At 37.8% G+C, this 14251-nt stretch overlaps 1 protein-coding gene across 1 annotated transcript in view; it reads right to left on the bottom strand.

Annotated features, from left to right (window-relative positions):
• Positions 1–14251, bottom strand: part of ppfia2 (PTPRF interacting protein alpha 2) — a 349121-nt gene that overhangs the window by 50553 nt on the left and 284317 nt on the right. The window contains exons 19-22 of the mRNA XM_072269332.1: positions 13006–13096; positions 12659–12740; positions 11005–11205; positions 5666–5728 (exon numbers count right to left, since the gene is read on the bottom strand). Of these exons, the coding sequence (XP_072125433.1) occupies positions 5666–5728; positions 11005–11205; positions 12659–12740; positions 13006–13096 (437 nt within the window). The remainder of the gene's footprint in view (positions 1–5665; positions 5729–11004; positions 11206–12658; positions 12741–13005; positions 13097–14251) is intronic.

The following is a 14251-nucleotide window of genomic DNA, read 5'->3' as shown; positions in this document are numbered from 1 at the left end:
AAAGGTGGATGAGCTTAGAGCATGGATTGATACCTGGAAATATGATGTTGTAGCTATTGGTGAAACATGGTTGCAGGAGGGATGTGATTGGCAACTAAATATTCCTGGATTTTGTTGCTTCAGGTGTGATAGAATTGGAGGGGTAAGAGGGGGAGGTGTTGCCTTGCTTGTCAGAGAAAATATTACAGCGGTGCTTTGGCAGGATAGATTAGGGGGCTCGTCTAGGGAGGCTATTTGGGTGGAACTGAGGAACAGGAAAGGCGTAACAACACTTATAGGGGTGTATTATAGGCCACCTAATGGGGAGCGAGATTTGGAGGAGCAAATTTGTAAGGAGATAGCAGATATTTGTAGTAAGCACAAGGTTGTGAATGTGGGAGATTTTAATTTTCCACACATAGACTGAAAAGCCCATTCTGTAAAAGGGCTGGATGGTCTGGAGTTTGTAAAATGTGTGCAGGATAGTTTTTCGCAGAAATACATAGAGGTACCAACTAGAAAAGGGGCAGTGTTGGATCTTCTGTTAGGGACTGAGATAGGTCAGGTGATAGAGGTATGTGTTGAGGAGCACTTCGGGACCAGTGATCACAATGCCATTAGTTTCAATATAATTATGGAGAAGGATGAGACTGGACCCAGGGTTGAGATTTTTGATTGGAGAAAGGCTAACTTTGAGGAGATGCGAAAGGATTTAAAAGGAGTGGATTAGGACAATTTGTTTCATGGGAAGGATGTAATAGAGAAATGGAGGTCATTTAAAGGTGAAATTTTGAGGGTACAGAATCTTTATGTTCCTGTTAGGTTGAAAGGAAAGGTTAAAAGTTTGAGGGAGCCATGGTTTTCAAGGGATATTGGAAATTTGGTTCGGAAAAAGAGAAAGATCTACAATAAATATAGGAATCATGGAGTAAATGAGGTGCTCAAGGAATATAAAGAATGTAAAAAGAATCTTAAGGAAGAGATTAGAAAAGCTAAAAGGAGATATGAGGTTGCTTTGGCAAGTAAGGTGAAAATAAATCCAAAGGGTTTCTACAGTTATATTAATAGCAAAAGGATAGTGAGGGATAAAATAGGTCCTTTAGAGAATCAGAGTGGACAGCTATGTGTGGAGCCAAAAGAAATGGGGGAGATTTTGAACAATTTCTTCGGTATTCACTAAGGAGAAGGATATTGAATTGTGTAAGGTAAGGGAGACAAGTAGGGTAGTTATGGAAACTATGATGATTAAAGAAGAGGACGTACTGGCGCTTTTAAGGAATATGAAAGTGGATAAGTCTCTGGGTCCTGACAGGATATTCACTTGGACTTTGAGGGAAGTTAGTGTAGAAATAGCAGGGGCTCTGACAGAAATATTACAAATGTGATGAGAAATGGGAATGGTGCTGGAGGATTGGCGTATTGCTCATGTGGTTCCATTGTTTAAAAAGCGTTCTAAGAGTAAACCTAGCAATTATCGGCCTGTAATTTTGACGTCAGTGGTGGGTAAATTAATGGAAAGTATTCTTAGAGATGGTATATATAATTATCTGGATAGACAGGGTCTAATTAGGAACAGTTAACGTGGATTTGTATGTGGAAGGTCATGTTTGACAAATCTTATTGAATCTTTTGAAGAGGTTACTAGGAAAATTGACGAGGGTAAAGCGGTGAATGTTGTTTATATGGAATTCAGTAAGGCTTTTGACAAGGTTCCACACGGAAGGTTAGTTAGGAAGGTTCAATCGTAGGTATTAATATTGAAGTAGTAAAATGGATTCAACTGTGGCTGGATGGGAGATGACAGAGAGTAGTGGTGGATAACTGTTTGTCAGGTTGGAGGCCGGTAACTAGTGGTGTGCCTCAGGGATCTGTACTGGGTCCAATGTTGTTTGTCATATACATTAATGATCTGGATGATGGGGTTGTAAATTGGATGAGTAAGTATGCAGATGATACTAAGATAGGTGGCGTTGTGGATAAAGAAGTGGGTTTTCAAAGCTTGCAGAGAGATTTAGGCCAGTTAGAAGAGTGGGATGAAAGATGGCAGATGGAGTTTAATGTTGATAAGCGTGAGGTATTACATTTTGGTAGGACTAATCAATATAGGACATACATGGTAAATGGTAGGGCATTCAGGAATGCAGTAGAACAGACGGATCTAGGAATAATGGTGCATTGTTCCCTGAAGGTGGAATCTCATGTGGATAGGGTGGTGAAGAAAGCTTTTGGGTTGCTGGCCTTTATTAATCAGAACATTGAGTACAGGTGTTGAGATGTAATGTTAAAATTGTACAAGGCATTGGTGAGGCCAAATTTGGAGTATCGTGTACAGTTCTGGTCACCGAATTATAGGAAAGAAGTCAGCAAAATAGAGGGAGTATAGAGGAGATTTACTAGAATGTTACCTGGGTTTCAGCACCTAAGTTACAGAGAAAGGTTGAACAAGTTAGGTCTTTATTCTTGGGAGCATAGAAGGTTGAGGGGGGGACTTGTTAGAGGCATTTAAAATTATGAGGGGGATAGATAGAGTTGACGTGGATAGGCTTTTTCCATTGAGAGTAGGGGAGATTCAAACAAGAGGACATTGAGTTGAGAGTTAAGGGGCAAAAGTTTAGGGGTAACACGAGGGGGAACTTCGTTACTCATAGAGTGGTAGCTGTGTGGAACGGGCTTCCAGTAGAAGTGGTAGAGGCAGGTTCGCTATTGTCATTTAAAAATAACTGGATAGGTATATGGACAGGAAAGGAATGGAGGGTTATGGGCTGAGTGCAGGTAGATGGGACTAGGTGAGTGTAAGTGTTCGGCACGGACTAGAAGGGCTGAGATGGCCTGTTTCCGTGCTGTAATTGTTATATGGTTATAATCACACTCATTTTTGTTCGTCTATTGCATCAGCTGTTGGGTTCAGCTTTTTACTCAACTCACAGAAATTTAGAAAATATTGAAAATTAATCTGAAAATTGAGCAACTATAACACAATAAAATGCAATAGTTAACAATAAAACATACAGAATGCTAGAGGAATTCAGCAGGCCAGGCAGCATCTACGAAAATGAATCAACAGTCAACATTTCTGGCCAAGACCCTTCATCAGGACTGGAAAGGAAAGGAAGATACCAGAAAAAGGTGGGGGATGGGGATGTGCTCAATAAAGCGGTTTCCCCTATTACATCAGGTCTCACCAGTGTAGAGGCGACCTCGTTGGGAGCACCAGATACAATAGATGACCCCAACAGATTCACAGGTGAAGTGTTACCTCACAGATTCCTATCCCTATTCCTGGTCTGACATTTAAGTCCATGGCCTTCTCTGCTGCTACGATAAGGCTACTCTCATGTTGGAGGAGCAACATCTCATATTCTGTCTTGGTAGCTTCCAATCTGATGGCATGAACATTGGTTTCTCCTTAGGGTAATTTTTCTCCCCTCCTCCTTTTTTCTTCTTCAATTTCCCACACTGGCCTCTTACCTTTTCTTCTCACCTGCCTATCAACTCCCCCACCTGGTGCCCTTCCTCCTTCCCTTTCTCCCACAGTCCATTCTCCTCTCCTACCAGATTACTTCTCCAGCCCTCTGCCTTTTCCAATTATCACCTCTCAGCTTCATATTTCATACCCCCTCACCCACCTGGCTTCACCCATCACCTTCCAGCTCGTCCTTCTTCACCTCCCCCCCACCTCTTCTTATTCTGGCACCTTACCCCTTCTTTTCCAGTCCTGATGACAGGCCTTGGCCCAAAACATTGACTGATGATTCATTTCCACAGATGTTGCCTGACCAACTGAGTTCCTCATGCATTTTGCATGTGTTGTTCTGGATTTGCAGTACCTGCAAAATCTTTTGTGTTAACAATAAATCATATTAAGATTATTAAGAAAACATTTGTCGGGAAATGATTTTATAGACAGTTTTTTAAAAAATGTCAAACTGCTTTCCAAATCAGTAAATTAAATACTTGGAAATTTCCTGAACCTATTTCTGCTTCAAAGGAATTACATTTCAATGGTGTGGGTGAGGCAAAAAGATTTTCCTGTACATGATCACTCATTCTAATTAGATGAAGAAAGATCAAGTTCAAGTCATTCATTGAAGATTTGTGAATTGAGATTTGCTCCACAATCCCTGAGCTTCAATGGATATTTTCCGCCAATGGTCCTCCAGTTAGCTGCAACTCAAAGATTTGAGGTCCATTTCAGGTGTCATAATGTGGATACTAAGACAGGGGTCACTACCACCATAGTATCAAAAATAGAGGGAATTGAATTTTGGCTTTAATTATCCTCGTAAACATAACGAATAGCTGGACTGATTTATTTCATAAGAAACATCATGAATTAAGGTACATGATGAAATACTGATGTTAGCACTTCCTGTCTTATAAGTGTATGGAGTTCACCGATTAACAGTGAAATTAATATTATTACTGACAAGTAAAATAATTTCTTCTAAAATAGTAGAGGGATAAAGTTCAGGTGACAGAATAAATGAGAAACTGGAATTTGAACCAGGGGTGGGGGACAAGGCAGTGACTAGACGATTTAGAAGTGGCGTAAAGGTGGCATGGATGCAAACTATAGAATCCATCATAGAAGAAGCCTCAGCCTAAGCTTGGTTGGTGCAACTGTAACAAAACCAAATTTCCCTCGGGATCAATAAAGTATGACTACGACTAGCTCAATTCACTCTTCAATGAAGTGCTCCATTAGCTTTAATGATACACAGCAGTATCAAGTCGGACTACGTGTTGGCAGAAACCTGCAGCAGCCCAGTCACCATCGGCACTGGGGATATGACCACAGTGCAACACAAAAAATAACAGTAGTGTCTGAAAAAAAAAAGATTTGGAATATTAAATTTGTATTTATTTGTGTCTACAAATGCTTCAACGGATAGGTAGTGTGCATCAAAATGGCTTTCAGTACCACAAAGCTTGAGTGGTCAGGGACTGAACGAGACTCATCTGTAAAATTAGATAGGTGTTAATCATTTTTAATGATGTGTCCAACTTTAATATTTGTAAAAAAGTTGAATTGGTGACTGTTAATTGTGTAACAATGAAGGAACAAAAGCAGTTTTGAGAAATTTCCTGGTGTAAGATATTTTGCTTGATTATATAATAATTAGTAGGACACTAATAAATGGTAGATTATAGTCACTGAAGAAGGAACATTACATACATAATTGCAAAAGCCATACTGGATTTTTCATATGGGTAAACAGAGTTCACTTTCAGATCAATTTGAAAACATAGTATCTGTCAGATGAGGCAATTTTACATCCTATAAAGAGACAGTTTGTTTACTCTTCCACTTGATATATTTTGGACAAATTCGCTTATTTTATGAAAACATAACTGTGTGAAACAGAATAACTCAGACAAATGGTAAAATTACTGATAAATTTAAGTAGTTTCTCACAAATCTCTTTATCTTGATTTGGAAAGAATTGTAACAATAGTCTTTCTTACCTTATGTTGAGAGAAATTAAAATTTCAGCAGTTGAGGATATTGTATGATTTATCTTAATATATGATTATTTAAATTATGTTATAAGGATGTATTTAATGCATTTTCACTTTTAATTTACAAATTAAAGAGATTTGGAAACTAAGCATGCAAGCAGTGAATTGTGCCATAAAAAAATTAAATCAGCGTTAATGTAAATAGAGCAATAAAGAGGAGACTAACCATTCTTGCAGCAGATGTTATATTTTCCATTTCCTCATGAGTCACCCAGACATTTCCTGAGGGCTAATTAAAGCCCACAGAGAACCAATGTCAATCCAGGTGAGGCAGGCAATGTTAAAGAAGAACATAAAAACATAAGAAATAGAAGCAGAAATAGGCTGCATGGCCCACGAAGCCTGTTCTACCTTTCAATAAGATCATGACTAATTCCCTACCTCATTTGATTCATTCATTCCAAAAATTTTCTGATCTCATTCTTGAACATACCCAGAGTCTGAACATACACAGCTTCTGGGGTATAGAAATCAATAAATTTTCAAACTTCCAAGTAATGAAATCTTCCTTCATCTCAGTTGTAATTTGCGGACCTTTTATCTTGAATGCCACATGAATCCATGTTCTCCAGCCAGAGATTTTCAAAATCTATTAATCCCTCTAAATATTCTATGGTTCAATGCATTTACCTCACATTCTTCTAGATTTTAGCAAATTTCAACTAACTTTACTCAATCTTTCTTCATAGATCATATGGCATCTTCATGGCAAGTAGAAATCAAAATTGTATCTAATACACAAGTTGTGTTTTCACTAAAACCATATTTAATGCATCATATCTTCTTTTCTTGCATTTTACTTCTTTGCAATAAAGAGTAAAATACAATTTTAACTTCTTAAACATTGGTGTATTCCTTAACAGTTTCAGTGTGTTATGAACCAGTACACTTGGACATAAATTCTCACTAATTTAAAAATAGCTATTCCAATCAAAAGGACTAATCACATGTTTCCCTGCATTCAATTCTATCTGCTACCTTCTTGCCCACTATCTTCATCTGGTTGCATGCAGACTTTTCACATTATCCTCACAGCTCATCTTGCATGCAGACTTTTCACATTATCCTCACAGCTCATCTTACTATGTAAGTACATTCTGACCTTTCATCTAAGTCATTAATGCAGAGTGTAAATCATTTAGTCCTGATTCCTGTGTCATACCACTTGAAAGTTTGACAATTTGAAAATAAAAGGCTCATTATCCCTCATTTTCTTTCTTTCCTTTGACCAGATATCATTGCATGTTGGTGTATTTCTGTTCTGTGAACTCTTATTTGATGTAATAATCTATTGTGTGGCACTTCATGAAATGTCTGATGTAATTTTCACTAGTATGCTCTAATCTATCCTAAATTTCTTTAATCAACATAATTTGTAAAATCAGGTTTCATTGTATTATTTTCCCTTGTTATTCCATAACATCATTTTCCTGATAATTGATGGATTTACTTGTCTATTGTTTCCTATTTTTCTTTCCAATAACTATTTATATTTATATTTGTCAACGTCCATTTTGGAAATCAGTGTATTTTTCTCAAAATCATTATTGCTGCATCTCCTGTCACTGCAGTCAATTGTTTAGAATCCTATAAAAGATTTTAAAAATACATTGAGGCCACTTTATTATGTACCTCCTGCATCTAATAAAATTCCCACTAAATGTATGTTTGTGGTCTTCTGCTGCTGTAGCTCATCCACTCCAAGGTTTAACATGCTGTGCAGAGACAGTCTTCTGCACACTAGTGTTCACTGATGATACCACTGTTGGCCGAATCAAAGGTGGTGACGAATCAGCATAGAGGAGTGAGAGTGAACATCTGGTTGAATGATGCCACAACAAGCTCTCACTCAACATCAGCAACACCAAGCTGATTATTGACTACAGGAGGAGGAAATCAGAGGTCCACAAACCAGTACTTATCTGGGGATCAGAGGTGGAGAGGGTCAGAAACTTTAAATTCCTCGGCGTTGTCATTTCAGAGGATCTGTCCTGGTTCCAGCACATAAGTGCCATTAGAAAGAAGGCATGGCAGCACCTCTACTTTCAAAGAAGCTTGCAAAGTTTTGGAACATCACTTAAAACTTTGACAAACTTCTGCTGATACATGGTGGAGAGAACACTGACTGTCTGGTTGCATCATGGCCTGGTATGGAAACACCATTGCCCTTGAATGGAAAAGCCTACTAAACATAGTGGATACAGTCCAGTCCGTCACAGGTAAAGCCCTCCCTACCACTGAGCGCATCTACAAGGAGCACTGTTGCAGGAAAGCAGCATCCATCACCAAGCACCCCACCATCCAGGCCATACACTCCTCTTGCTGCTGCCATCAGGAAGGAGGTACAGGAGCCTTAGGTCTCACACTAGCAGATTCAGGAACAGTTAGAATCACAATCAGGTTTAATATCACTAGTATGTGTCATGAAATTTGCTGTTTGTTTTGTGGCAGCAGTTCATTGCAGTCCATAATAAATTAAACTTAAAATTACAATATAAATGTACTTATATATACATTTAGACTATAAATGTATATAAATTACATTTAATAAGTAGTAAAAAAAGAGCAAAAAATAGTGAATAGTATTCATGAGTACATTGTCCATTCAGAAATCTGATGGCAGAAGGGAAGAATCTGTTCCTGAAAGGTTGAGTCTGTGTCTTCAGGCTCCTGTACCTCCTCCCTGATGGTAGCAATGAGAACATGGTATGTCCTGGGTGATGGATGTCCTTAATGATGAATGCCACCTTCCTGACAAATCATATTTTGAAGGTGTCCTTGATGCTGGGGAAGTTGGAGCCTGTGATGGAGATGGCCGAGTTTACAACTTACTGTATCCTTTTCTGATCCTGTGTAGTTACCTCTCCATACCAGATGGTGATGTAACCAGTTAGAATGCTCTCCACTGTGCACCTGTAGAAATTTACAAGAGTCTTTGGCAACATACCAAGTCTCCTCAAACTCCTAATGAAATATAGCCACTGTGATTACTTCTTTGTAACTGCATCAATATGTTGGGCCCAGGATAGATCTTCGGAGAGTTGAAACATCTCACCCTTTTCACTGCTGATTCCTCAATGAGGACTGATTCCCACAACTTCCCCTTCCTTAAGTCTACAATCAATTCCATGGTCTTACTGAAGTTGAGTGCAAGGCGACGTCATGCAACCAGTTGATCTATCTTGCTCCTGTACCCTTCCTCGTAACCATTTGAAACTCTGCCAACAATAGTTGTGTCAACATCAAATATATAGATGGCATTTGAGCTGAGCCTAGCCACACGGTTGTGAGTGTTGAGAGAGTCGAGCAGTGGACTAAGCACACAACCTTGAGGTGTACCAGTGTCGACTGTCAGTGAGGAGTTGTTATTTTTGATCCACACTGACTCTAGTCTCCTGATGAAGATGTCAAGTATCCAGTTGTGAAGAGAGGTACAATGGCCCAGGTTTTGCAGCTTGTTGATTAGAACTCAGGGTGCGATTGTGTTGAACGCTGAGCTATAATCAATAAATAATTGATTATTTACCTGAGGTGAGTATTGTTATTGTCCATGGTATCCAAAGCAGAGTGGAAAACCAGTGAGATTGCATCTGCTGTAGACGTATTATGGTGACAGGCAAATTGCAGTGGGACCAGTTCTTTGATTAGGTAAGAGTTGTTTCTCTTATTACCTCTCAGCCATCAGGCTCTTGCACTAGAGCGGATAACTTCACTTGCTCCAAAACTGAACTGATTCCACAAACTATGGACTCATTTTCAAGGACCTTGCAACTCATGTTCTCAATATTATTTGTTTATTTATTTATTTTTTCTTTTGGTATTTGCTCAATTTGTTACCTTTTGTACATTGGTTGTTTGTCTATCTTTGTTGTATGCAGTTTTTAAAGTTGATTCTATCATGTTTCTTTATATTTACAGTGAATACTTCGTACTACAGTAACATGTGGTTATTTGAGTTACTATCATCTTCCTGTCATCTCATCATAGTTAATAATTTCAGTACTCTTCTGATGCCTTCCATCAGTCTAACCTGAAATCATCCAAAACTCTGTAGCTCGGTCCTAGCTCACAAGTCCTATTACTCTGTAATAACACCGATTCCCTGCTGAGTAACAGCACAATTTTGATATTCTCACCTATGGTCTTAGCCTTTCCCAAATCTGTAATCTTAAACTTTCTGAGATATCCAAGTTCCTCAAAATATGGCTTATGATTATTGCTTCATAACAGGCAGCTATGCTTGCTGGCTTTCTGATAACAAGGCTCGAAGTTCAGAAACTTGCTGATTCTCTTTCACTCTCTCTTTTAAGAGACTTCATAAAATCTAATCTCTGACCATCTCTACTATCTTTTTATGTGGCTTCGTATTAAATCTTATTTGATATTTTGCTATGCTAAATATGCTTTATAAATACAAGTCTTTCCAGTTGGAACAGGTGACAGATTCTAATATAGGATAGCTGTGATAAGGAGATGCAACATATACTGATAAACTTTCCTTATTATTTTTGAAAAATAGCTAATTTAATTTGAAATTCCCCTGCTGGTTTATTGTATGGTTAGTCATTTACATCAATAAACTGTATTCAGAATTCATACACTAGTACTAGTAAGACCTTCTATTCTTGACCTTATTGAGAATACATATAAAAACAAACAAATTTAATTGAATTTACATAAAAACAAATTACAAACACATGTAAGCAATAGGACTTATTAAAATTAGAGATTAATAAATGAATAGATGCGGGCATATTGCAAATTTGCTGTGCCTGTACTTGTTTAGGCACAAAAAAAATTGCCGAATGCTACAACATGCCAACTGTGGTAAAATCATGCATGCATTATTACAACTGGAACAACAGACCAAAAATGATGCAACAGCAGGTAAACATACATAATATAAACATCATTAGAAACAACAGTTATACCATCAGCAAAAACCAGGAAGGATAATTAGTTACAATTTATAATACAAGAGATGGTTTAGGGATTCAGAGGACTATGACTGACAGCATATTATATTTTTTCAATTAACATATTCAAAATGCACTGTAATCTATTTAAATTAGCAGCATTCTAAATAGAATTGATCTCAAAAGTGTCATATAGTTAATAAAATGATGGATTTTACTTGATATACAATATTCTTACTAGTTATTCCAACAAATACTGAACGTGTATTTTGTTGTGTATAGTTGCCAGCTTATCTTATTTGTGCTGAAACCAATGCACTTATAATTACAGTACATAAAAATACGTAAGAAATAGCTAAAAGGCAAAGTATACTTTAGAGCGATTTTAGAGTAAGTTCAGCAACTTAATCCAATCGTAAGATTTAGATGATCCTCAAATTACTAATGCTTCACTCACAGAATTAAATTTATGTCAATTGAATACTTCAATTGCATTACATGTTGGTAATTCATTGCCTGCTATCTGTTGTTCTATACATACCTTCACCATGCAAGTCTGAAAATAAGGTTAAAGATAAATGATACTCACTGTCCTGGATGTTGGAGGTGCTGATGGACTTGTTAATGATACCATTTCTTGAATTGCCAGTCTGAGTTTTAAACGATGAAGAGGATTGCTGATTCCTATTTCCCTTTGAATCTCAGTATCAGATAAGGCAGACATAATGGCACCACTCTTCACATTTGCCCGACAAGCAGCAACGTACCAAGCAGGCATTCCTAGCCAAAGCTGTACACGGCAAAAGCATAAATCTCAATTAACAAGGTTGTTAATTTATAATTAATTGTGCACAGAAAAAAAAGATATGGGTATCATTTTGAAAATGGAAGCAACCACTTAATAATTACATTCAAATAAGTTATGTAACACATTTGATACTTCATAAAGATCAAATTTATTTTTTGTTAAAAGATCATAAAAAATAGGAGCAGACAATCTGGCCCTCTTGTAGGCTCCACCATTCAATAATATCATAGTTGATCTTTTACCTCCGTACCATTTTCCCATAATTGTCCTAAAATGCAAACACCTATTGATTCCGGACTTGAGCATACTTGCAAATAAGCTTCCACTGATCTTGTGGGTAGAAAATTTATAAGATTTGCAAGCCTCTAGGTGAATTACTTCACATTTGTGAATAGCTGACCCCTTATTTTGAGTACATAATGCCTAACCAAGAGTTTATCTGTGCATCTGTTAAGCCCCAAGGGAACTTTGTAATTTAAATAAGCTCATATTTTGCATTTCTAACCTTAGTAGAGTCAAGGTCCAGCTTATCTAAATTCTCCTCATATGATAGAACAATCATCCCAGTAATCAATCCGATGAGCCTGTTTTGCACTTTATCAAGTACAAGTAAATCTTTCCCTAGGTAGGAAGACCAGATGTGTACGCAATGTTCAGAAATGTGTATAGTTAGAGCAAGAATTCTGTACTTTTGTACTCAAATCCTCCAAATCCTACTTTCATTCTTAAATGATTGTTGTAACTGCATGTTAACTTTCAATGAATCATATATAAGACATCTAAGTATCTCTGAATGCCAAGATTTTTCAAATTCTCACTATTTAAAAATACTTGATGATACAAAAGACTGCAGATGCTGGAATTTGGATCGAGAGGGAAAGGGAGATGGAAAAATGCAATGGAGGCCAGGAAGTAGAACAGGAGAAGATTTGAGAGGAGAGAAATGGAGGTGGGGCAGTGCTGGAGCTCGGAGATGGAAGTCCATTTTGGTAAATGCTCTACATCCAAAACCCAACCCTACATCCGACCTAGGAAGAAGTTGGAATGGGGGTCCATGGGCATTGGCTCTGTACATGTGCACCAATCTGGTATGATCCATCATATTCTGTACACTAATGCATATTTTTAGAATGAAATATTACCAGTGCAGACTGTATTTTGAAAGCTTGAGTGATATTTTTGTCATTTCACATTAAAATACAACTACAAGGTATTATATTACTCATTTATTTGTGCCCCTGACAAGCACTACTTCTTGCTGGTGAAACAAGTCTATAAAATTACCCCTGTTGAAAAAATAAACTTGAATAATGAAAAGTAAAGCATTGTTTAAATTGACTGAGTTGTTGTTCATCTCAGGGCACTATTTTGTTCCTTAGAAGTGACAAGTTATTTGTTTACATTCAGAAATTTAAAAATGATAAAACTATTCTACCTCAAGCCACGCTACTACTGTTGGTCCATCCCACTGAGCAAATGGCAAACCTTTCCTCCGAGCTTCTTCCAATAATTCATGCCTATAAAATATAACAAATACTTTGAAATGGACATTTTCATTTATTTACCAAGAGTCTGTTACCACAGTTAAGGCTCTAACCTTAAATTATTAATGTAAATAAGATGCCAAGTATGAAATTAGACTTCAGCAATTAGCACAAAGTAGCAAAAAGAAAATTAACACCTAGTTCATATTCTATGCAATTCCCTTTTATGTTCACATTTTTTATACTTGAACACCTTTTTATTAATAAATAAGGATATTTTCTATTAGTTAATACTTACTTTTTCTTCAATCTTCTGTCTTTTTCTGCTTGTGTTCCTAATTTGCCCAATCCAAGGGAATCTTGGTTACCGATTTCTGCGTCAAAGATACCTGCTGAAAGCAGGTGCAATTCAGCGTAAAATTAACAGAATTAACAATATACTTTGCAATAATACAGAAGTAATTTGGACATGCCAGAGCACCATTTAACATCAAAAGATGTAAGCATTCTGCAGGTTGCTCGGGATTGGAAAATGGACGTGCATGGACTTAGGAAAAAAGCTTGTGTTTCCCCCAGACATTGCGGCTACAACACTCTGGCCAGACACGGTCCTGTGGTCCACAACAACCAAGCTGACATATGTTGTGGAATTGACAGTCCCATGGGAAGATGGTGTCGAAGAAGCTTATGAGAGGAAAAAGACCAAGTACTCTGAACTGGCAACTAAAGCTGCCCAGAATGGCTGGAAGGCCAAGATTTTCCCTGCAGAAGTGGGATGCAGGGGATTCATTGCTACATCTACGACCAGTCTATTGAAGAAGATGGGGGTGAGGGGTCACTCCCTCCAACAAGCAATCTAGTCCTTGTCAAATGCAGCAGAAGAAAGCAGCAACTGGATTTGGATTAAAAGAAAAGACAACAACTGGGCTGCAAGATGAAGACACGAGGGTATGGAACTGAGGGGGGTGTATCTGGGACGCCAGGTAGCACCGTTGAGCCCTCTGGAGACGTCGTGGGCTTATCAACGAAACGTCAAAGAAGGAGGGTGCCCACCTGATGACCCCGATGACGTACCTACACTCCCTCCTTGTCACCACTCCAAGCCCACTGCCAACATCGAGAATGCCGACTTACCATAGGGATTGAAACATCAAGTCCTAGTAGCTCTACTACTACTTCTACTTCAATTTATTTTTGTTTGTCATTATAAGGGCTGCAACTAAGTTTCAAAATCTGCCTTTAAATGCCTGTTAACTTGCATTTAAGCGAGATAACTATAATGCAAATACAGACCAGATGAAAGGTTCTCCAGAGATTCAGGACTGAAATGTATTTCCCCATGGAAATAAAACTGGAAAGAGTTTTGAAAAAGACCTTGTTTTGTATAAATATTTTAGCAGGGTAACTTCAAGCTGATTTGATTTTCCCTGTTCTGCTTTATATTGCAGAATTCATATGCAGCCACGTACGTGTCTTATTTCTGACAGATGATAGTAATAGTGGGACCCTCACTGGGAATCTTACTCCACTAGTTTTGCAAATCC

Source organism: Mobula birostris, chromosome 9 (genome assembly GCF_030028105.1).
Source record: "Mobula birostris isolate sMobBir1 chromosome 9, sMobBir1.hap1, whole genome shotgun sequence".
Classification (NCBI taxonomy): domain Eukaryota; kingdom Metazoa; phylum Chordata; class Chondrichthyes; order Myliobatiformes; family Myliobatidae; genus Mobula; species Mobula birostris.
This window is presented reverse-complemented; position numbering and strand designations above follow the sequence as displayed.